Below are 25823 nucleotides of genomic sequence, written 5' to 3' on the forward strand. Positions count from 1 at the left end.
GCAAGATTTGCAATTCAAACCTCTGACCGACCCCTTCGAGCACACACATGCACACGCTCACCACTATCCTATATACTGGGGCCAAAACTGTCACCAATATGATTGAGCATCTATATAAAGAGGGAGAGTCAGACAGATGTGGATTCACACAGCCATGTCATACTTTTCTACTGACAAAGTTCAGCACCAACTACTTTTTGGTGCAACATAAGCTAGAAATAAAGTAAATTAGGTTTAGTGTCGTACAAAATTTTGGTTGGAAATTTGTATCACAATGAAATTATTTTTAATTAATTTCATACATAATTACATACAAAACAAAGCATTGCAAAACATTATTTGGACTAACATTAATTCTAGTAGAAAAAATCAAAATTAAATTATTCAAACAAACAAACAAACAAACAAGTAAATAAAATAATCACTTTTAATTAATTAATAGATTTCACTTTCACTTGATAAAAACTGGTATTTGCCACTAACATTATTACAGAAATATGCACAAATAAAGGTGTCCCCTTAATATCTAATTTCCAATATATAAAAGTTGAGTTTTGTATAGAGTATTAAAGTTTTTTTTTTAAAAAGTCAACGAAAAATAATAAATTAAATTAAATGAAATAATATTATTTAAAAAATGCATTTGTACAAATAAAGTCCCATTATCGCTTTGTTTGGTTTGTAATAGAATATTATGCCGATTTATTAAAACAAAAATGTAATTGTGTAAGAATACAGAAAAACATTAAAATAAAACGGTACTTGAAAATAAATAATTAATTAATTAATCAATTACTTAATTAATTAATTAATTAATTTTAAAATGACTTTAAAATTAACAAATAAACTTAACTTGTATTTCGTGTAAATTGTAAATTGCATCTAAATTGTTTAATGTTATTTCAAAAATATGTTTTTACAAATGAAGGCTAATTGTTTAGTTTTTTTTTGGAGTGGGGGGGGGTTAAATTAAAAACATGTGAATACAAAAAATAAAGAAAAAACAAATACTATTATTCCAAAATATTCTTGTTTATATAAATAAATACATATCATTTTATGGATGGATAGACTTTAATTTTGTAGATTTTCAAGTATGAAAAATAAATCATTTTAAAAATAATCACGTATTAAATTTAATCATATTTGTTCAAAAACGAATTTGTACAAAAAAACGTTTTGCTCCTAATATTTGTTTTTCAAATATGTTTTTTCTATTTTCAATTTTGAAATAAAATTATTTATGTCATATCTGCTTGTGAAACGGAAACAGAAGCTTGTTCATTACGTCACTTCCAACCACCACCCACCTTTTCCTGCATGTGCCGACAAGATGGCTGCACCCATTGCCATTCATCTGGAGTTTGGGTAGGTGATTTCAAACATTCGCGACTGCTCCCTGTGCCTCCAAACGTGTCTCAGCATTCGCTTATTGGGAGGATGCGACACCACGCGACAGTTCGAGTAGTTTTTGTTTCATAGTTGTTCTTCTGTGTAGTTTAAGAATACGTAGACCAGTGGAGCAGCTAGCTTTTAGTTAGCAGTGTTTGTAGCCTTGTGCTGCGCCTGTCAGCCTGTCAGAAATATTTGAACGTATGTTTGGTTGAATTACGATCATTTTGCCTTAGATGCGTGGAAATATACTATTTTATCATTTCGAATATACGTTCTTGATGATGATTGATGAACTTTATGCTCTGATGTATTTAGTTTGAGAGAACTATTCAGCATGCCCATGTTACGGCATTGTCTTTTTTTTTTTTAACACAGCCTTTTAACACACAGCGTTTGTCCTGATAAAGACGAGCCGTCTTTATCCGAGCCAGCTTTTGAGAATTAGAACTGGACATGCAGTGGTAAAATCAGAAGTGCTCGCCAGCCACTTATATCACCTTAAAACATCAAATCAATTTGCAATAAATTTATTTGGGGTCTTAGTGATCAAATAAAATTAATTACATTTTTAGCTATACTTACTTTACTGGTGTTTTGGTTTGTATACGTCTTTAATGTGTCAAGCTTCAAACTTCGTTTTTGTTTCTAGTGGTGGAGCAGAGCTTCTTTTTGATGGTGTGAAGGAACACCATGTCACTCTACCAAGCCATGCAGAACCTTGTGAGTATTTCTGTGTCATAATGAACATATATATTTTGTGTTGTCGTTGTGGGACAAGATTCAGATTGGTTTGGTTTTACAAACAAAACACCACACGTTTAAAATACTATATTTTTTTTTTTTTAAGGGGAAGTCAAGTCAAAAAATGTCTTTACAATATGTTCTATGTGACCCCACTGGTCTAAAGATGGCATTCTGATTAAAATTGCATCGTATATGAATTAAGCCGCAAAATTCATCTGTTTTTAATCCATCTCAGGTTGTCGACTGAAAATGACAGCTTGCGAATGTTACATGGCAAAACCAAGAAACCAGGTGAGCCATGACAGTCATCACCTGAGCCTTTTGGCACTGTGATGTCATTTTCAAGTGGCTGACATGAATGCAAGTGGATGGATTTTTTTTTCTCAATTCATATTTGACAAACTATTAATCAGAATGTCGTGGTGCCACACGACCTCACACTGAGGGATACTGAAAAGTGCATAGGAATGAATGGGTCTCAATGTATATTATACATACCATGGACCCCCACATATGCATGGTTTAACACCCGTGCATTCACCTATTTGCTGATTTTTTTCCCCCCAATATTTAAAAATATATATTTTTGGTGTTGACACCAACCCCTGTGGAAAATGCTTATTGATGGTTTATCCGTATTTATTCAATAATTTTATGTGATTCGAAGAACATTAATTATCAATCATAAGAAGATTATCTATCAGCTATGCTAGCTACTTAGCAGCTAGCTAGATATCTTAAAACGCAAAATGGCACAACTGGTGGCGGACTGACACTAACTTGATCATTGCAATGTAGACTCTCCAGACAACATTATGTAAATGCTGACAAAATGAATAAATGTTAGCACACAAATTTTATTGATGAATGCATTTCCAATGTATATTACAAATTACAATAAATGACTTTGACCTCCAATCAATTGGCGGTCAACATGCATGCAGAGTAATCCGTTTGGATCACGGATCAAAGTTGATCCGTTGCGTCCGGCAAAGTGGCTAATTGGACTTGTGGTGTCATTAGCAACAGCTGAGCTTTACTTTCATTTGGTCGGTTGGAGGTTGTTAAAGTCAAGCCCTGATTACATGACAGGCTCTAGTTCACCTGTGACCAATCTCAGCTGACTTTGGGAGAGGCTAGGTACAGCCTGGATTGTTTGCCAACCAATCAAAGGCCATAATTTGGGTCAAAAAAGCTGATAAAGTTGCAAGCATACTAGCCCTCTATGTTTTTATGTCAGCATGTTACTCACCTCAAACATATATAAAGTATAAAGTGCCACATGTATATTTCCCATGTCCATCTTTCCCTTATATCGCTCTGTTTCTTCCTTCTATTGTCCCTCACGAGTGGTGCCCGAGTGTGAACGGAGGCAGTAAAAGAGGCAGTAAAGGAGGCTCAAAGGGCTTCTGGGGCTTTACAAGAGTGCAATTAGGGTTCATCCTCCTAGTCCTCTTACTTTATTTTATTTTTTATTTATCGGCGCTCGCTCCTAGAGGAAAACGAGAGGAGCGAAAAAAATCCACCGCAGGGAATTTTCTAACACTAAAGCCAGGACCTTGCTCATTAGCAGCCAGGCTAAAAGGTAGTTTCCTTGCAGGTTGAAACGAATGAAGGAGAAATAAGTGTCGTATTGGTTTTGGACCAAACAAAGGATGAGCGTCCGTGACGCCGGAGTTACCATGGTGACGACGACACAAAAGTTGACCAGAGAAGGGAATGTTAAAGGAGATATGACCTTATTGCACCTCACCACACCACCCGTATTTATGCATGTGTGTGTAATATACTAACCAAATATAGGTGCATCTCAAAAATGTGAGTGAACTAGCAGTGGTTGAATTCAAAACGCTAGAGAAAATTATTTCACCAGTTTTAGCTTTTATAATTTTTGATTATTATAGTTTACTTACTTAAAGCCACAAATCACCATCTTAAGAAATTAGAATATTGCAGTAGACACACTCAAAATGGGTTTGAATATAGAAATTTGTAGAGATGTTCAATACCACTTTTTTCAGACAAATATCAGTAAGAATACTCAACTCTTAAGTAGTCACTGATGCCAAGTACCAATATCACTTACACTTTTGATACATAAATTTCCCCCCCAAAAAACAATGAGAGATAATTTTAAAGAAAGACATACACTGCATATATCCCAATATAGCATTTTTCCATAACTCATTCACTCCCAGCCATTTCCACTGAAGCAATCCCCTTCACTCCCGACTGTTTTACTGGATTTTGACAGATTTTGCAAGGCCCACAGAATATTGTTTTCTATTGCCATAAAAACATGGAACCTACCAAAAGAAAGATTAGTCTCTTTCTTTCATCAGGAAAAAAAAGTATATTTCTATCTGTTTCTGTTTTGCAGCAATAAGTTTCATCATTATTCACAAATCTATTTAGAAGTGTGAGTAAAAGAGCTTTTTTTTTTCAACATGGCCCTGGATGATCTCTATTGCTCTGCTGCTACCTGCTGGCCGTTTGTGTAATAATTACCATTTCTTCAACCGTTCTTTGCAGTTGAGAGGCTGCATCAAAGCCTTCTATATGATTGAGCATAAAAACATATAAATAAAACGGGAGCAAATGACTTAAAATAACAACATTAATGCAGTCCTTCTCAGATAAGGGGATGGGCCCCCCATTGGGTGCGGTGCGATGCCGGTAGGGGCCCTTGTACCCCAGGCAACATAGTGTTTTTTCCCCCCCCGCCTGTACTAGAATAACGTGTGATTGCACATCCACTACAGTAGGTGGCAGTGGTGCTCATTGTCAGAGTGTGCAAGGAGCTCCTCTGCAGGGGGTACTTACAACAATTTTACAGAAAAAATATACTATTTAGTTGGGGGCTAGCACAAAATATTTTCTTCTTCTTTATAACAAAAATAATTGAGAAGCACTGCATTAATGGGAACTTTCTGTTCTAATTTCTAGGCTTTACATGATCAGGATTTTTCAGCCGATCAGTGAGTTGGGGGGAATAAAATGATAACTGATCACCGATTTGATCAGAAGATGGGGCAATATATCAATTTAAAACCCAGGTATAATTGACGCCAATTAAAATGCATGGAAAAAGAATAAAACTAAAACCCCGCAAATATTCTTGTAACAAACAACACTGATAAACATTGACTATCACATACAATGCCGTATTTCACGGAGCCAATCGTTGATCGATCGGGTAAATTAAATATTACAGCCAATCGCCGATTTTCCATAAAAAGCAAAATATTGGCCGATCCTGATCTAGCCGATCAGATCGGTGTCAAGTCTACTCATTTCTAGTTCCTGATTGTAAAATTGTGAATACCAATATGGCAATACCTTGAAATAAGGCTCAATATTGGCCTGATACCAAACATAAGTGTCTATCTCTAGAAATTGTATAGGAATTAGTCTTTTGAATTGCACTACTGAAATGAGTGAACTTTGAACTACCATGTTTATTGAAATACACTTGGTAGCCTTCTGTATGATATAGTACACTTGTGCGGCACTCAAAATACAACAATATAATAAACATGTGCTTAATGAGCGATATTATCTTTGTGTAGGCAGAGTATTTGATACAGTTCTTGTAATAAGATGCTATTATATTGTGCAAGTGCTCATTTTAGCCTCCCATTTTCCACCATATGTGTCGTTTACGTTAAACAACTGTGAGGCTCCAGCCTAATTTTAATTATTGTGCTGTGTGTGTGTGTGTGTGTGTGTGTGTGTGTGTGTGTGTGTGTGAGCGTGTGTCTGTGTGTGTGTGTGCGGATGGATGGATGGGGTGGGTTTGAAGGGGTGGGGGGGGGGCAAATATAATTGCTTCTGAATCCTTCTTATTTCTCTGTGACCCCAGCCGGTGATTGATGACCCTCGACTGAAAGATCCCGCCCCCGCTCTCCTCTCTCCTATACACACACACACACACACACACACACACACACACACACACACACACACACACACACACACACACAGGCGAAAACCCCCAATGGTCTGGGGGTCTCGCCGTTTTTACATCAGCCGAAAGATGGATCACCCCCCACCCCCCAAGTCACACGACCGTCATAATCGCTCAAAAGGGAGAACACTGGCGGCGAGCGGGCGCCCACAAAAGACGAAAAAATAGCATTGGCGGTTTTGAATCTGTGTCAAAATGGCGCCTTTTCCCTCCTCTCAGTCAGTCACTTCTCCTTCTCGGCACCCACGCGACGGCAAAATCCCAAGATGCACCGCGAGGACGTGACGCACTTTCCCCCCTTTTCTCGCCGCTCATGTCCATTTTGTTTTATCAGCGCTCATTCCCGGCGACCAAGACGGCGTCCTTGTTCTTCCCCCTGTGCTCACCTTCACTCATCACCACATAACATTTTACTATACATTAGCTTGCTTTTTCTTGGTTAAGCTTAACTAGCAGTCTTTAACACCAGCAGCATTAAAAGGTCCCTGATGGCTTGTTTCTATTTTAAGCCACAGTTTGAATGATGGCCTCGTCTTCCTGTTTGCAAGAGGAGGAGAGCAGGTTATATTGGGGAAAAGCGGGGGGGTGAAAAAGCAAAATGGGGATTGGGGGAGAGAGGTGATGATGGAGAAAAGCACATACAGTCGATAGCAGAAGAAATGAAGAAGGGGTCGGCATCGCAAAGGAGCTAGGACTTTTCTGCTGATTACTTCTGTTTTTAGCCCTGCAGGTGTGTGCGTGTAGCATTTGGTACACCTGCGCGCGCACACACACACACAAAAAGAGCATGATTCTCAGTTTTTCAGGATTGTTAAATGAATAGCTCGCTGATGTTGTCAATCAATCAAAAACATTATGCAGGCTTGCCTAAAATGTCCATACAGTGTATGTGGATATACAGTAGGTGCGTGCATGTGCTAACTATCCATGTGTGTGTGTTTTAGGGCCTCAAAACGCTCACATCATTGTTATACTTCTGCCTTATACCGCAGTGAGAATGAGCATTACTCACATAGGTTCATTGTACACGCGTGCGAACACACACACTCGGCACTCCGACTCACACACACACACACGCGCGCGCACACACTTTGACCTGACAGGTAGCGCTGAAAATCTTATTTGCTTAATTTTTTGCATCACTGTTCTCAAATTAATTTTGTGCTGTTTTAGTTTGTTTTTTACACTTATGCAAAATTAGTGTATTTTTTTTCTCAAGAGGAACAGTTTGACTATAATGATTTAAAAAAAAAAAAAAGGCAAAAATAAGTTGCTGAATTTTGTGGTTTTCAAAGAAAGATTTTTCCATCATTTTAAATAGTTTTATTTAGCTCTGATTTTGTCTTTTATTACTGCTGCGTCACAGCGTCGACCGACGCTTACCTTCACCCGACCTCGCTTCACCTCATACCTTTGCCTCAATTCTTTTCCCCTCCCCTCTTCCCATTCTTTTGTCATCCCCTTTTTGCCATTTTCCATTCAACCTGCGGCCCATGGGCCAAATTCAGCCCGCGAGAGCATTCAATCTGGTCCGTCGTGCATTTTTACAATACATTCAGAAATCTGATTTTTGGTCCACAGAAGACTTGAATAATGTCTATTTATAGTAAATATAAAGATTTAGGTGTTGTGTGATTTGACTTCTACAAACAGATCGTGCACTTTTTCAAATTGATAACAATAGCGTATAAGAAAATACACACACATACATTTAACATAAGACTAATATATTCATTGTGCAAACGTGTTTAGCCGGGGATTGGAGGGGAGGGTGGTGGGGAGGGGGTGCATTTATCCTAAAAGTGTTCATTGTGGCCCGGTCTGAGCGCGGCTTAGCCCTTTGTCGGCGAGGTCAGCGTCGCCGCAGACGAGGTCACGCTCATTCAATGCCGGCCTCGATGACGTTCAAGCTCGGATGCCTTTGACTCGAGCGAAGGAAACTCTCAAGCTTACGTAAGCATCTGTACACAGACACAGCTGCAGATTTGCCCTTCAAAGTGTTTGCATCGGCCCGATACGATACCTGGTAGGATAGACAAATTAGGTTGGCCAGGTTGATATTTGGCATTTTGACTAATATCGGCTTCGGCCTTTTTTTTTTAAATTTAATTCCTTTTTGTTAGCAAACCTGAAGGCTGATAAAATTACTATCTCACTGAGTGGCGGATGCGGCGAAATTTAACAAATTTTGGATTTTTGTCAGGGTTTGTAAAATGATGTTAAAAGACAGTTTTCTTGTTCCAAAGAAATTTTAACATGTTAGACAAATTTTCACTGTCTGCGAACATGGAAGCATTTCACGTACCCTGAAGTTTGCAAGATGGATTTATATTTATTTAAAAATTCTCTTGACTTTATAAGAGATTCTACTGAAACTGGAAGCTTCCTGCACTATTTGTTTTTTTCGAAAATAAAACAAAAATAAGTGTTTAACATTTCAGTTAAGGTTTTGTAGCTGTCTATTCGCTATATTTAAGATTAAAAGGAAAAACTTTTACCTTTTAAAAAAACATGCTTAATGGCTTTTCCACAAAGGTTTTTTTTTTATGCTAATATTTTCTTTTTACTATAAATAAATATCGGCTTCAAATATTGGTTATCGGCCTCCTTTGACTGCTAATAACCAGTATCAGGCCCTGGAAAAGTCATTGATACCTACCTGGTATCGGTACTCGCCCATCCCTAATAGTTTGTATTGCTAGTGTTCATTTCATTCTCTATATAGTCCATCTATATAGTTGTATTATTTCTGTACCAATATTATCCACATATTTGCGCGCAGTTAGCATTCAGAATCTTCCCATAGATTATAAATCCATCCATCTAATATCCGAACATATATTATTTAAATATTGCTGACTAGCCTTGCTGCTGCTGCTGTTAACATTCTGTCTGTATAAAGTGAATTCTATGTATTTATTTATGTATAGTTGTGCAGCTAGTGCTAATATTTCACATTGCCGTGTTTATTTCATTGGCAACTACTTGTATATAAACTAAATAATCTGTACATTACATTTAAGAGTTTTTTACTGCTGACTATGCTTGCTGTTGTTCACATTCACGTCGTCTGTCGTATTTCTTCATCAAGTACAGTTGTCACACACACACACACAGCTGCTCTTCATCTCGGTCTCACAGATGTTGTAAATATGCACATTGATATTAGTGGCTGTGTAATTCTTTATCGTTCCTATGTGCTGCTACTGTCCACTTAGCTGCTGTAAAACCCGAATCTCCCCAGTGTGGCACTACTAAAGCCTCATCTATTCTATTGTAGTCCGAGCAAGGTGATCAATGTCACCCTTGGCCATTGACATTAGCCTCCCCCCCCTCCCCCTCAGCAACATCAACTCATACATATACATGCAGCCACGTCCCGCCTGGTGCCTCCGTCCCGTCGCGTCACATCGACCAGGGGGCTGGAAAGCACGCACCTTGACCTCTCACCTCTGACCTCCGTTGTCTGCCTTTTTTTTCCCTTTTTTTTTTTTTGCAGGGGACATGAAGCAGCTGCTGGTGTGGATCCGACACAACCTGCTCAGGGAACGGCCCGAGCTCTTTGTCCAGGGCGACTCTGTGTGAGTGTCCGCCGTGTTGTCGCTACACTGTTTGTCGAAAGCTGGTAGGAAAAAATGGCATCATTTGAGATCACATGCCTGTGTATCCGTCTGACTTTAACGGCGTGTCTTTGCAGACCACTATTTATAGCATCACCTGACCACGCTACAGAGCTAGCCCACCCTGTGTGTGTATTGTCGCCTTTCATTAACACATTTTTACCACTGCTGCTATTTTGTGATCATTTTGCAACCTTAATCGTTAATCGACACATATGACATACACAGGTGTGTGTGTCGTGTGTCCATCATTACCGTTGACCTCCCCCCTTCCCTCCTACACTTGTTCAAAAGCCTCATCAGGATGTGTGTGACGCTTCTGGCTCTCCATTAATTTCAACTGACATTTTTATTTCCTTCATAATCTCTATATTTACCCTCCTCCATTAAGGCTCATCTAAGAAAAAGAATGGACCAAACTGAGAGCGACAGGGAACTTGGAGCCATAAAGTCTGTAAAAGAAAAATATAATTGCGGAATATTTTTGGGCCTTTAAATTGTATGAATGTATGTATGTGTGTGTGTATGTATATATAGGCCTATACCTACATTATATACTTGTAAATATTGTGTAAATAACTGAATCTGTATGATTATATATATATTGCCTGTTACTGCAATTTTTGCAATTGTATTGCTTGCATAACATCCCCCACAAAAAAAAAAGAATACCACACGCATGCAAGGCAAGGGGGTGCTGGGGTGTGGGGGTCTTGTACTTTTCTATAATGTCACCATTTCTCTCTTTTTTTTTTTTTTTTATTTTTTTTATAAACCTGCTCCAATTTAAAAATGTAAAAATTAAACGGTGTGAAAATTCACAAAACAATGTAACATAAATCATATTGTGAAATAAATAATGTAATTTTTGAAGTTTTTTTCCATGTGAATATTATAAATGATTCATAAAATAATGTGGTAAAATGTCAGATTTTTTTTAAGGGGGTCCATTGGGTGCCGTTTGAGTTGAATTAGGGATGGAGAGGTTGTCTTTCTATATTTCATAAAATATTTTGTGTCAAAACATAATGTAGTTGTCATGTTTTTTTCACATTCAACTTATCTTCCTAAAGAAAAAAAAATCCCCAAATAGCCTTAAAATATTAAGAATTCATCTAATAAAGTGTCACGAATCAAATGTTTTTACTGGATTTTTTTTTCTCCACCCCATTACGATAATAAACAATAAAAATGCAGTTGCATTAAAATAGTTATTAAAAAGTCAAAAAATAATGTGAACAAATATCAGATTTGTAAAGGATATTTAGATTTTTATGTTTGGTCATTATTTTTTTATTTTATTTTTTCCCCGATCTTGTATTCATATTTCCGCTATACAGTACTGTATAGCTTTTGCACATATATACAGTAAGTGTTATTATGACGCTCCTGCTTTACCTGTATGTTTTATTACTCCCCACCATGCACGGCCATCGTCCTTTTATAGGAGACCTGGGATCTTGGTGCTGATCAACGACGCAGACTGGGAGCTAATGGTGAGCGCCGCCATATATGCAGCCTTTTCTCACATCTGGTTGTTCTAGTGAGCAGGGGGTGATAAAACTACAGCCCGTGGGCCGTAAGTGGCCCTGCCACACATTTGTCGTATGATACCAAAAAAAACGATTACAACTTCAGATTTCTTTTTTATAAAAACTACAAATGTTTAATCCACTCCTGTTTATTATACTGTACACATTTAATGTGGGTGGGGGCACACAGCCTCCATTTTGTGCTCTTCACAGTATGCAAGCGTGTCACAATTAGAAGATGAGCACAAAGGCTAATCTGTACACTGGCGGTAGGCTTTCATTGTGATCCCTATAGGTCGACCACATTTGATGCCTGACCTTGTAGACACGCACACACGTCCATGTGCACAAACACACTCCCCCCTTAAAGGAGCGAGTGTGCACGAGTCCCATTCATGGCAAAGATGTTTGTATTGACACAAGGATATTGTTGTGTTGTGGGGCCTCCAGGGCGAGTTGGACTACCGCCTGCAAGAGCGAGACAACGTTGTGTTTATTTCCACTCTGCATGGAGGATAGAACACACACATGCACATATACTGTGCTTCCCTCCTTCACATCCCAACAAAACTGAACCCCATTGGACGACGCGTCGGGCCGCCGAGGTGATGGACGGTCCTCAGGAGCCAGAGGGGATCTCAGCGATGGCTACCGATCTCTTGAGAAGAATTTTGCTCCAATTGGAGGACTTTTTTTTCTTTCTTTCAATATATGAACTGGACAGGAATCATGGTTTTCACAGGTGTTGATGGTGGACAGCAATCATGTCGCCATACACAATTATCCTCAAGATTATCACCGTGTGGTGTGGATTTTTTTACATTGTATTTCATCTCCTTTTTAAATCATGTTTATATTTAACTGCATAATTAAAATTATTTTTTTAAATAAAGACCTATCAGCAGGAGCAATGTTGTTTCTGTTATTACAAGGGTGCCAATTAAATCCATATCCATATAAAAACTTCTCATCATAACATTGGCAATTGTTTTTTTCTATACAAAAAAGTAGTCACAATTAAAATTATATTTTTTAGGGAGAATGTTGCTTCTGATGTTATCACAAGGGTGCCCTTTAACAATGAAATTAAATTCACCTCCATGCAAAAGCATGCCTATCATAATGTTGCAGTCATTTTTTTTTGGAGGGGGGGGTGTCATCATTTTTAAGATTTTCTGTAGCCATTTAGAATATTATGGTCTTTTTATATCAGCTGCAGTTGAGCTTGAGTTGAAACTGTATGTACTGCAATTAAAATGTGTCAACTAAGGGGAAATGTTTCTGACGTCACAAGGGAATAAACATAAATTCATCTCCTCACCAAAATGTTATTTTTTCCTAAAATTTCATTGTTTCTTATGTTTAAATTCAAGTAATCTTAACTCAAGTACAGGGGATGTTGTTTCTGCTCTTCTCACACGGTACATTTATCAATAAACAGTTATTTAAAAATATATATATATATATATATAATAATGCATGAACCCATCTCCATACAAAAAACAAAGATCCACACCAAATATTGGACTAGTTTGATTTGATTTTAATTTTATTTTTTTTGCAAATTCTTGTAACCATGTTACCATTTAAATAATCACAAACTAATTTCCATACAAAACATTTGCATAATAGCAATGTTGAAATGCAGTCTTTTTGTGGTCCTCCCACTCTACTAGTTTCCCTTTTTCTATGTTAGCTGCATTATTAGGTTACGTAACCTTTACTTAGTTTACTAGTGGAAGGAATGCTGTGTTTGTCTATTTTCACGAGTGCTCTTACTAACTAAATGAACACAAAAACAAAACACAATATTAAATCCCCCCACTACCATTTTAAAATGTTTTTTCCTCCATGCTTTTAATTTGTTTCTTTAAATGAAATTATAGCCTTTATAGAATGCTTGCTATTATCCCTTCATTTACTGCACCCACGTGTATTATATGTGCACATTTGTATTCACACAATATGCAGCATTTCCATCCTACTCGTAGCAGCTCTTTATTTTTAGTCATTTACCCCCCTCTTTTTTTTCTCTTTTTTTACACTGGCGACATTTTTATTTACTACAACCTTACTGTGTTTTGTATTATTTTAGTTGTCATTTACTACATGTGGTGACTCCATACAACACCATAAACACAACATCAAAATTCATTTTCCCCCTTTTGTGCCCCAGGTTTAAAAAAGTATTTCTGTAGTTATAGTATAATTAAAGTTTTTTTTTTTTTTTTACCGTTTTCTGATCATAAATGGTGCTATTCATTTAATCAATTATATATATGAAATATGTCGTAATTATGTAGCCCATTTAATGAGTGAAGTCAAACGACTGAAAATAATGCAATTTGTGTTCACTTGCAAGGCCTACTTTAAATGTATTTTATTTTTTTGTAAATAAAGGAATTTACCTGCAGGAAACTGTTGTTTTTTTTTTCTTCCACATGATTTCTATTGTAATTTTACATTCTCATATTTTGAATGAATATATTTTTAGGCTAACTTGAGGGACATGTTAAGTCTGCTAACCTGCTGAGCAATCCGAGACACGTGTGTGTGTTTGAGCGCGCGCGCGCTTGTGTGTGTGTTCCAGGATCACTGCGTGAGGTCGAGGTGTTGCCTCGGGCTTGCCTTCTCCTACGAGCGCCCCTGGTGACCCAAAAGAGATTCCCCCCCCCCCCTCCCCCCTTTTTTTCTTTCCTGTAAGGTCCCATTTTGCAACGGCTAAGCGGGCAAAATAAGCTGCAAAGGGAATGCTAATGAGAGGGCCTCAGTGGAGAATAAAAAGAGATACTTTTACAATTAGACCTTCACAAAGATGATTTGTTTGATTTCCAAAGACGGGAGGGGATGTTCATTTCCTCTTTTACTGTAACTCATACGTCATTGCTTTAACAGTTAAGCAATGCTAAATTCATGACTGACTGATACATGCATTTTGGAGTACAGCATGCATTCCCACTCAACGCGGATGATTGACAGACATCACAACTTAAGGTCTGTCTGTCAGGAAATGTATATTCATTAATTAATTATAATTTAGTAGCCTAATAAAATACATGCCATGCAGGCATTGATTAATACTCAACCTTTTATTTATTTTTTTTACCTCTAGTTTTAATTAAAGTGGAAAAAAAATCAATCTAGTGTATACCTGATTGCTTTTCCGCGTGTGTGTGTGTGTGTGTGTGTGTGTGTGTGTTCGTTTGCGCAATGCAAAACGTTTTCCACATATATTGTACACACATATTTATATATATATATATATATATATATATATATATATATATATATATATATATATATATTTAAAAAATCTCACATGCAGTTGTTTTGCAATCATATTTATAAAAGAAACAAGAGTATTAGTGAGACACGTTTTTGCAAGTGCACGGCCAAAATATTGCGATGTCAAAATGTAATTCACAATAGAATGAAACCATAAAATAATTCGCAATAATTGCGTGTGTGTGTGTGTGTGTGTGTGTGTGTGTGTGTGTGATAAACAAAACTGTAAATCTTCTCACAAGCAATTATTATAGCATTTTATTTTTTCCCATGAGTTGTCATTATTTGGAGTGACAAACATGCATTTGTCACAGGAGGAGGGGGGGGGGGGTCAAAAAAAGGGGGATTCTAAGCTTTAAAACAAGGAAAAAACAAACATACTGCTAAAATCATCTATCGTCAGGCCTTTCTTCCCCCGTGTACACTATTTGTTTTAATTCATTCCAATTATTGTGTGTCAATCATCTTATGATTTGAATAATTGCAATTACTGATTTAAATGTAAATATTGCATTCCCTTTGTTTAGTGTGTTTTATTGCTTTTTTTTTCGTTTTTGCAGGATGGTGGTGATAGGTTCATGGGGGGTGTTCATCTGGTGCTGAATGTGCGTCACTGCAGGGCGGCCTGTCAGCACTCAACTTACTGCTTTTCTACTATTTGCCAAAGCAAAGTCGATACATTGACGCTCCCCCGCTCGATATTTGCCATTTAAAGCAAACAGCCTTGATTAGATGTTCGACAAAGTGTAAATACCAATCGGGGGGCGGCCCACGACGTTTGCCCTGAACGCATCGCGAGACCTGTGACCCTCCATTCTCACCCCTTGGTCAAACTAACAAAAAATAACGTGTGTTTTTTTTTCTTCCTTACCTGTAGTGACACTAAGGAAAGGAAAAGCGAGGCCTCGGCGTGACGTGACGTGACGTGTCATGACGTGATGAATGCGAGTCTGCAGCAACAGATGTCCATACACAATTCTTGGTGGTCGTACTGGAGTGGACGCAAGAATTGCGTTTGGACAATCAGCCGCTAAAAGACCCCACTTGTCCTCATAGGAAGGTAACGAAAAAAAGACATACTTCAAATATCATTTAAGGTGTTTTTTTTTTTTTTTGATAAGGATATTGCAGTATTAGTGATATTCTCCAGCTAACTCCCCCTCACTCACTCACATACCCCCCAGGTCAGGATACTGAACATATTTGCCGTCATTACAAACCAAAACATATCTACTACATAACCAAAGAGACTTTTTTCATAACTAGTTTTTTAAGTTCACCTCAAATCAGTCCACATCTCTGCACCAGCATTTCCCACTTAAATAAAACAAACAAAAATAAATAAATCACCTCCTTTGACGTCATTTATATTAAAATGTGCATATTTCTCCTAAATGATTTCTAAAGTCCATTCGGAGGGCGCCATTTGTGCACCTGTCATTGGTTCACTTCCAGACGCATAAAAGGCCAATGGAAGAAGAAGGCAGGAAAAAGGGGGGGAAATCCTTTCCCCGTTTAAAGGAGAATACTCGCTGCAGGTATCTTCGGAATTGTAACCCCAAAACGTCAGGGGGAAAAAATGAAACATCACACTCTTAGCTCCCTCTTTCTGAGCGCGTCCTTGCTTCACTTCCCTGCTGCGTTCAAGTGCCCCCTCGTGCGTCGATGCGTTCGAACGTCTGCCAGAAAAATTCAAAAAGGTGCAGCTTCGTCCTTGCAGATGCCTTTTCCCCCTTTTTTTCCTTCCTCGCCATCCTTTCCTCGTGGGTGTCGAGCTGTGACTGGGTGCGTGTCCGTGTGCCCCGCTGCCTTTTTCTTGCCTCAACAATACAAGAGAGGGAGAGAGAGAGTAGGGGGGAGAAGGGGGGGCACGACGCAAGGCGCAGGGAGGAGCGCGGAGAGCCTCCTCGCTTGGTACTGAATTTGAATAACACCACGGGGTGATAAATGTCCATTGTACTGCTTAAGTCATGAATCTCGGCTGTCCTCTGTGTCACACACACACACGCACGCACGCACGCCAGCCAGCCAACAGCTGCGATGAGAAACCAGCAGCTCCTCTTAAAGACACAACAACCGTTTTATCTTCTCCCTCTCTTTGCTCATCCCCCTTTTATTCATTTTTTTTCTTAAAAAAAGAGAGAAAAGATTACAATCCTGACACTGTTTACTCGGCGGCCCGCACTGCATGACGTGTCAGTGTGCCTCTTGCAGCCAGGCACTTGCCACATAAAGTGGTGCCTTCAAGCGCCATGTGCAGCCATTCTGCAGAGAAGAGAGGAGATTTGTGTACTAAGCAGGGCTCCTTGTTGGCTAAAGAAGAAGTGCATTATGGGAGGTGACACAAGACGTGTTGTCAAATCGAGCAACTTTGCCTATATGGATGATTACGCCACGTGTGCAGCTGTCAAGAGATTCTGACAAAGTGTTTATTATTGCGCAGCACTGAGAGAGCTTCCTAATATTTTGGTCCTGTTATTTGACTATAAGAAAAAACTTTTTGCACTACCTAAAAAAAAAACGAAAAAGTATTAGGTGTAATATGTAATTTTAAGTCAATGTAATGTTATTCACAGTTTAAACTAAAAAATTAAATGCAGTTAAATCATGATCAAAAGGCATTGCGTACAAAAATGAAATAGAAATGTACCAAAAATAAATATTTTAAATGAATACAAACCGTTTTGAAAGATTTAATCTAAATATAAAATGTATAAAAGTTAAATATAACTGAATAGTTTCAGTCAGTCTAACATTATACAGTTTCAACTTGAACACTAATTGTAGCAACAACAAAAAAATACACATAAATACAAATACATTGTACCCTAAAGTTAGATAAATTTGTGCCAAAAAAGTTTGACGGTTATAAAAGATTTAATGCAAAACTATTGAGCAGAAAACTTAAAGCTGCTAAATGCAGGAAATTGAATTTTGAATCGCTATACTGTCACATGTGGCCGAAAAATGAAACTGCACACTCCCTTCTTCAGTACACATTGCCACATGACCTCACATCCGCAGACAGAGGGCGTGAAATTCAAAGGCCAGAGGCTTGCTGGAGTACCCATTGTGAACAGCTAAAACAGGCGTTAATCTGCTAATAGAGATCCGGACGTTGACGTCACGCGTCCCAAAATAGGCGTTAGCGCAGCCATTTTGGCAGCATAGAAAACGCGTCTGCCACTTTGAGTAAACGGCAAACGCCACTTTAACAATGATTGACAGCTGTTGTGGAGGCAAAAAAAGGATTGCGCATTTTCCAGGCTACCAAAAGAGGAACCAATGCGTAGCCAATGGATCACAGCAGCCATAAAAATTGTGAACAACAAAACGGAGGATTTGGGATCCTCCTCATTGCTTGTGTAGAGATCACTTCATATCAGGCGAGCAGGGCCTGACTCATTTTCAGCCCTGCAGTTTCATGGCTCAGACCGGCCCACTTTGGTTTACAGTGTTTTAATGAAGATGTAAATGTCATATGTATTAATCTATCAATCTAAAATAGATTAAACATTCCAATAAATAACCAACGTCAATAGTCATATTATATATGATCAAAAATTTAAATAACTTACTAGATCACAATCAGTATATATGAAAAATTATGAAAATATAAAAAAAAGTCAAGAGTGCTAAAGAAATTGATTTGACCACTTGTCATATTCTCTAAACATAAAGCCTAAATAAGGAGATAATAAGGCAAGGTACAAGACAAATTTGATATTTTTTAAGAGCTCAAATAATGAAATGAAATCACACTTTAACTTTCTTGTGCTAGAATATGCTTGAATTACTATTAGTAGAGGCAGGGTTTACAAAATTGGGTGCAAAATGCAAAAGTTATTTGCAGTCACATTTAAAAACTAGTTATTTGTATATATGTTTTCAATGTAATTGCTATATATATTTTATTTTTTTATTTATTTTTTTTCTTAATCCCAAAAAGCAGATTAAGCCCTGTTATTGATCTCTTCCTTCTAGTGGAGCAACAGGGTTTATTCCCCTCACCTATACTGTTCCCAACAAATACAAATACCACAACATTAAATTACTAGTAGAAAAATGATCAGCCAAACATGCTATAGGACCATTATTTACACATTATTTTGTTTGTTTTTGTGCTGCTTACTCTGTCTTCTCCAAGCAAGTGCACTTCAGGGCTCTGCGATGATTAGTTAGGACGCATTTGGTGTGTCAGCTCCACTCCTTTTTCTTTAATATTGCCTTTTCTCAGTGTTTTCTGCTATCTGACTTTTACTTTTGACAGTGTATTGTTTAATTAGTTTGGCTGTGTGTCGGCCAGCAGCCTGGCTACAATGGGGGGAGGGGAGACAGAGTGAGTAGAGAGCTCACGGCCGTCACCGGAGAGCGAGAGAGAGAGAGAGAGAGAGAGAGAGAGAGAGAGAGACGTTTGTTTAAAAAATGCGTATGATCCATTCTGCACAAAATAGCTGCCAAAAGGTCCATAATTTAGGACGACCAAGCGGGAAAATGCAAGCCACTGTAAGTTAGTCACTCTGGGTCTGACCAGGTCTCTACCAAAAGCACTTTAATTGCTGCTTTTGAAATGAACTTGCAGGCCAAAAGAAAAACAGCGCCACCTGGTGGCCAACCGGGTAAAATCCCGCTGATCCCGCAGTATCAGTTCGGGCTGGCAGGTGAGTGAGTCAATTACTGAATTAGTTAGTCGTGTAGATGTAGCTCAATTGTATAGCTATTAAATGAAGGCAAAGGATGGGATCGGGCACTTTGTACATAGTGGCTGAATCTTCAGATGCTAACTTTAGCTTCAGGCAAGTTACCACACGCAAAATGTGGGGGAAACAAACTGTTTCGTTTTTTTGTGCGGCGACGGTTTAATACATATAGTTGAATTTAATAACTGACCAACTCCATGAAGAAGACTTTTTACGGCATAAATGACGATGGCCGCGACCCAATTAGCAGATGCTAAGTTAAGCTAACGTACTTAAATAACACTGCAAGATTTGCGTGAAACTGCTAACTTCGGTGGCATTTTTACCACATATAAAGGGGTCACAAATCCGGATGGTTCAAACTTGTAAAGCCTTTGTATGATCAGATTTGAAAGCACTCACCAGTGTAAGGGGGTAATTAATTAAATTTGGCAGCATCGCCGAGTTAAAAAGGCACTCCTGACACTTCATTGGCAATCCAACCTGTCCACCTTACGCATGTGTATCATGTCCTTTTCATCAAAGTGACTGTCAATGCTCTTAGGCAGAAAGCTGACGGATAAACGCTAGTGTTAGCCCTCCTAGTCACTGTAGTCCAGTAACGCGGCACATGACTTTTCCTGCTACGGGCGTGTTCAGAGAAATAGTCACATGATGTCCTGATCTCTATTAGAAGAGCCATAAATGGTCAAATAAAAAGGCTATTGTAAAGATATTTTTGAAGACAATTTGAAAACCGCTGCACGACTGCAAACTGCGATCACAATAATAAACATATGGTTGTAGTCAAGTCGTACATGTCTGATCTGCATCAGTGTCAATCAAAATTGAGCATCATTTTCTTTGTGAGGGCACTTGATTAATGGCTCAATATGCAGGTGTAAGCATCAGGGGTGAGGTGACCATCAGGAATTTTGGGATGTTCCCGAACGGCTGGTCCAAACCAGGCTCAAATTGGCGTGTATTAGGGTGGAAGAATAAACTAAGAAAATTAGCATATGTTTTATGAGAGAAAGAAAAAAAGAAAACTTGTAGTATTGCCACAGAATAAATTGATGAGACACTTTATAGTTTTTTAATAGAGCTGTCAAAAATTTTTTTAAATCAGATTAATCACATCTTAGAATTTTGATTAATCACAATTAATTGCTTAATTAAAAATGCCAATTTAAAGAGTACCTGATATGTGTTAATTATTTTGACATTTAATCAATTTTTTTATCCACTGCACACTCTCATCGTCCTCTTTTTCTAATCAATTTACTTGCATAATTTAAAATAAAAAGACCCCAATAGTTTGACATGAACCAATATTCTGAATGTCATACGCAAACATTTATTAAATGCTTTATTTTAATGCATGTAGTTATGTTTTTTGCTTAAACACAACCTGTGCTACCTTTAACGTAACCATCCGCTGTCAAGCTAAAGGTTCATCTGCAGTCAAAATTAATAGTGTGATTAATCTGCATTAATACATGATTAATGCGATCATTTTTTTGTGATTGGTTATTAATTAATTAGTTATCGCTTTAACTTTGACAGCACTATTTTTTTAAACATTTTTTTATAAGAATTAAATAATATTCTTAGGAAAAATGTTACAAGAATAAAATTGTAATACTATTGAATAAATGTCTTGTTTTTATAAAAATCTGAATATTATAATAGTAAAGTCTAATTTTATTTAAAAAAGTTGTAATACTACACTAATAAAGTCATAATGTTACTAAATCTGTGATGTTAAAAATAAACACAGGACCATCGTATTATTGCTAGAAAAACTGGTTATTTCATTTGTATATAATAATATTGACCATAGTAAATTTTGACTTTAAAAAATAAATGTTTTTTTGTTTTTGTTTTTGTTTATTTCTTAGAAAAAATTGGAACAAAAACTGTAATATTACAAAATTTTATTTTTACCAGAATGGTAAAATGTGTTACCAGAATAAACTCATAATATTATGAAATAAATGTTGAAAATTTTCAAGTAAACTGCCTATACATGCCTCGCTGTTGGCCAGCTCACGCCGTGCGAGCAAGAACCGAAAGGGAGTTTGCAAACTTAGACGCCGAACCTGAGAGACGAACCAGCTTAGCGCTAGCTAAGATGTGGCTAGAAGCAACGTAGATGGATTTAAAATGGCACCAAATAGAAAAAAACACCCTTTGTTCTGAAAGTTATACTAAACAAAATAGGTGAACCCTTCTGTCTGTTGACACACCGGTAAGTTCGTAAGCTACACTCCAATGCGTTTGAATGAGATAACTGAATATGGGTTTGTGAACATATGATCAAAATAAAGCACTATTTAAGTGCACAGTGATGCTAGTTATTTTGTGGTGGACATGCCTTGAAAATTTTTCATCAAGCGGGTGGCGAACGGTTAAATCCACAGTACTGCTATTGTAGCTATTGTTGCTCTCTTTGTGGTAATCTGATTCTTCCTGACATGTTTTTGTGGTTCATTAAAAATAATACAGAGCCTCAAAACCACCTCAAGTCCACTTCTGTCACTTTCTGCCGCATTGCTCGGTGTGCGCCAGGGTTATTATAGTTTTGGAATTTTTCATTTAAGGTATTTTTTATTTCGTTTTGTTTTTTAAATTTAGTTAATTGTAATTAATTTCAGGGGGTTCTGTTAGTTTTGATTAATTTTAGTTATTTCATAAATGCTTTGTTTTAGTTTAGTTTTAGTTAGTTTCAGTAATAGTTTTGGTTTAGAAAAAAGTGTATTACGTGTGCGCAATATTTAATAAACACCATGGGAGCGACATCATCTGAAGGTGCTTTTCTATTGGCTGCTGCTTCTAGATGAAGTCACTTTTGTGTGACACACGTTCAAAAGTCCTTATGCTGATTAATATAAAAATAAATCTACTTAAAATCACATTTAAAACCACCCCCAAAGGCTCATGCATTAAATTAATTATCAAAGACTAAAACGATGGACATTTTTGCTATAATTATAGTTAGTTTTAGTTCATTTTGTAAACATAAAATAGAACTTCAGTTAGTTTTCGGTTTAAAAAAAGCATTTTCGTTTTTATTTTATTCCGTTAACAAAATAGTTTTTATTTTTATTTTAGTTGTAGTTTTTTCCGTTAGTTTTAGTTAATTAAAATAACCTTGGTGTGCGCAGACGTGTACCTCTCTAGGGTTTAAAGCATCTGAACATTATTATGTTTGTAAAGGCTCTTTTATAATATCATTCTAGAATGTGCAGGTGTGCCTAATAAAGTGTCTCAGCACATTTCTAACGCTGCAGCGTTTGTTTGATGCGTACAAACTCCCCCTGTCCACTCCCTTTTTCTTCTTCTTCTTCTTCTTCTCTCCTCTCTCTTGAGTCTCTAATAAATCATCCTGACTGATCCCGCCCTGGGCGCAGGGGGTCCTCCTCTTTAAAGCTCAATCCACCCCCTCCTCCTCCCCCTTCCCCTTTTCATCGCTGTGAAGAAACCGAGTTAACCTCTGCTGATCCACGGGGCCAGAGCCCCTCTTCAGCCTCAGCCCGCCTCTCATTCATCCAGCCAGTCACTCATTCATTGCTCTTTTCTTGCGGGTTGCAAAAGTGGTGAAAAGCGTCCTCTCCTTCCTCGCTTTGCCCTTTTCATGCGCTGACTCCTCCCGAGGCGGGAAAACCCAGGAAGTCAAGAGGCTTCCACTTTCACTCTCACCTTGATGGCCGATGGGGTTTGGAGAGATTTTACCTTGTAGCTACATTAAATGTCGCCTTGGGAAGAACGCGCCAAATCATGTGTTGCAAAATATTGCTTCCTCACACAGTTTTCCAAAGCATTTCAGTCTTGTGTTTACTCACACGGTACGGACGAGTATGAGGGCCACCCTGAAAAAAACAACACAAACCCTACAAGGCTAAAGTCGTTACAGGAATGAAGTTTAAAATTAAAATCATATTCTTACCAAATTACCCTCGATATAGTTTCAAGATAAAAACTTAAAATATGAAAATATAAAAGTTATATATTAAACTTAATTTTGAGATTAATGTTTTAATCTTATAGTTGCGTATAGTCAGTCTTTATTTTATTAATAAAATGTGTAGTTTTCAAATTAAATTTTAAATTCGTAATTCTATGTGATTAAAGTCATAATTTCTGAATAAAAAGGCATAAATAATCAAAATACTGTAAGGTTGTAATTTTACAGGAAATAAAGATGTATATTTTCAAGATTGAAACCATAACATTACAAGAATAAAGAATGAAGTCAATTATATATGAAAAAAAAGTATATTTTCGATATGAAAAATATTATATTTTTTAGACAAAAATTGTAATATCATGAGGATAAATACTATATTTTCAAGGTACACTCTAAAAACAGTTGGGTAAAAAAATAACCCAATTATATGTAAAAAATGGACCGATCTTATACTTGGGTCGATTTGACCCAACTTTGAGTCAAGAAATGGGTCTTTCAGCGTAAAACAACTCATAAATATTAATATCAGATCCTTTACTTGGGTAAAAAAAGAAGAAGGCCATTTTGTATAAAACAACCTAGAAAGTTAGGTCAAATTGACCCATAAAGTGGATCGGTCCATTTTTTATCCATAATTTGGTTACTTTTGACCCAACTGTTTTTAGAGTGTATTAGTCATAAATTGTCTAACAATAAAAAAAAAAAATTGAGATTGAAGTTATAATTGTATTAATTTCATTTGAGAATAAGGCTTATACTTTTGAGATCAAATACATTTTAGATTAAAGGTGTATCCTTATGAAAATAATGTAACACGTTTATTTTCATCTTAATTTTCTTTTCTATTCCGACTCCAAGGTTATGTTTTATTACCTGTCCCCGGCGCATACAATTTGCTTCAATCAAGTTGCCTGTGATCACTCCCACAACGGTGTAAATAGAAATTTATAACTGTGCTGGTCTACGAAAATACTAAAAGACAGAAAACTCCACCCATGCACTCAGTTAGACTGGGTACGAAAATTGGGTCCTCCGACTTTATTCTTGTAATATTTAGACATTTTCCTTGTAACTTCTTAAGTCTGTGTAAATTACAACTTTCATCTTGTGAAATCACGACTTCATTCAATAAAATTATGACTTTATTCTTATAATGTTACATAGGTTTTATACTTTCACGTTTTTTTCTGTAGTAATATTTGTAGTAGTAATAGTTTGTTTGTTTCTTCCGTGTGGCTCAAACACTCCCTCGGTATTGCTGTGCATATTTGTCTCAAGTTAATGAGATTAAGAGAATCAAGTATCATTGTCTAAATAGCTACAATGACAAAGAAAATGTGAGGGCTCAGTATGGCGTGTCCAGCATTGTCGAATGAAGGCCTTTTGGCTGAGTGCCTTTTATGGCAACCGATGCTCTTGGTGGTGTATAGTGGCGGTGTGTGTGTACACACAGAAGCAGTAGGAGACTGCTGCGCTCCACGCGGGGACCACTGTGCCTCTCCCCATTCACAAATCAATGTTTAACCCACTGGCTAAAAGGCTTGGCAGGGGAGAGGGCGGCCCAATCGGCAGGGTGGGCCATCAAACCATCCCGCTAAGAGAGAGAGAGAGAGAGAGAGAGAGAGAGAGAGAGAGAGAGAGAGGCAGAGAGAGAGAGAGTTAGGCTAAGACTGTGTGAAGTGTTTAAGACTCTCTCGGTACAGTGGTTTCGTGGTTTAGCGTTGCCAAGGCACAACGTGGTTTCCTCCCAGTCTCCAATAGCGTAATGTATGCTAGCTTCAGTGAAGACTCTCGTTTGAATGCGAGTGTAAATGGTTGCATATGTTAGACCCATGATTGATAGGTGAATAGTCCAGGGTGTACCTCAATTCAGTTGAGATAGACTAAGGCAAAACTTATGTAAAAATAAAATATACAAGGCTATTTGTGTATTTATGAGGTTTGTTTGTATGCTGCTGTTTTGGTTTGCAACAGAGTTCAAATAGGCTCAGCAATTAAACAATTTAATGTTCATTTGTGAACAAAAGCGTCAATGAACTGAGATAATTACAGTTACAACCTGTTTTTGTCCTGATGGGATAAGAGGCGCCCTTTTGAGAATGATGTTTATTTTTCTTAAGCAGCTGACACACCCGGTGACCAATTGGGGCATGCATGGAACCTATTAGAGGAAATAGGGTAGTCATCTTAGTAAAACAAAACAGTATGCACACATGTTAAAAACTTAAGTCTCTTACAATCTGACATTGTTTTTTTTTAAATTGACTTAATTCTTTAATAAAAACAAATTTTTAATTAATATTTATTGTTCAAATGTTTGGCTGGATTTTTCTTTCTTCTTTTAATTTATTTATTTTTTTTACTGTTAATTCTGTTTGAAATTAATTCAGCGATTCTTGAATCACTGACATAAAGCTAGACATTTGCCTTGTCACTTGTTGCTGGGTAGAGTTCAGAGGGCTCAAACAAAATTGCCCTGCTGACCAATCAAAAAAAAAACAAAACATAAAAGCATATGCCTGTCCTGCCTGCTTGGGCTGTTTGAATAACAAACTAATGGTAGGAACAACACAATCAAATCCAAGTTGAATAAATTACTTTTAAAAAACACTACACATTATCTCCCAATTA

At 37.3% G+C, this 25823-nt stretch overlaps 2 protein-coding genes across 5 annotated transcripts in view; both read left to right on the forward strand.

The window, feature by feature from the left end:
• The first annotated feature begins 1262 nt into the window (after window positions 1-1262).
• On the forward strand, window positions 1263-12165 carry urm1 (ubiquitin related modifier 1). Of its 4 annotated transcripts, XM_077543052.1 has the most exons (6): window positions 1263-1368; window positions 2045-2115; window positions 9606-9687; window positions 9804-9854; window positions 9955-10032; window positions 10118-10755. In XM_077543052.1, the coding sequence occupies exons 1-6, from the start codon at window positions 1334-1336 to the stop codon at window positions 10125-10127; spliced, it is 327 nt and encodes a 108-aa protein (XP_077399178.1). In that variant the 5' UTR covers window positions 1263-1333; the 3' UTR covers window positions 10128-10755. The 4 variants fall into 4 exon arrangements, with proteins under 4 accessions (XP_077399178.1, XP_077399179.1, XP_077399177.1 ...); XM_077543053.1 differs by lacking the exons at window positions 9804-9854; window positions 9955-10032; window positions 10118-10755 and adding exons at window positions 11174-11222; window positions 11709-12165; XM_077543051.1 differs by lacking the exon at window positions 10118-10755 and having other exon boundaries at window positions 9955-10110.
• Window positions 12166-15425: 3260 nt separating this feature from the next.
• The window catches only part of cercam (cerebral endothelial cell adhesion molecule), a 29424-nt gene continuing 19026 nt past the window's right edge, over window positions 15426-25823 (forward strand). Inside the window, exon 1 of the mRNA XM_077543029.1 lies at window positions 15426-15603. The gene's annotated coding sequence lies outside the window, so the exon portion shown is untranslated. The remainder of the gene's footprint in view (window positions 15604-25823) is intronic.

This window comes from Vanacampus margaritifer, chromosome 14 (genome assembly GCF_051991255.1).
Source record: "Vanacampus margaritifer isolate UIUO_Vmar chromosome 14, RoL_Vmar_1.0, whole genome shotgun sequence".
Lineage (NCBI taxonomy): Eukaryota > Metazoa > Chordata > Actinopteri > Syngnathiformes > Syngnathidae > Vanacampus > Vanacampus margaritifer.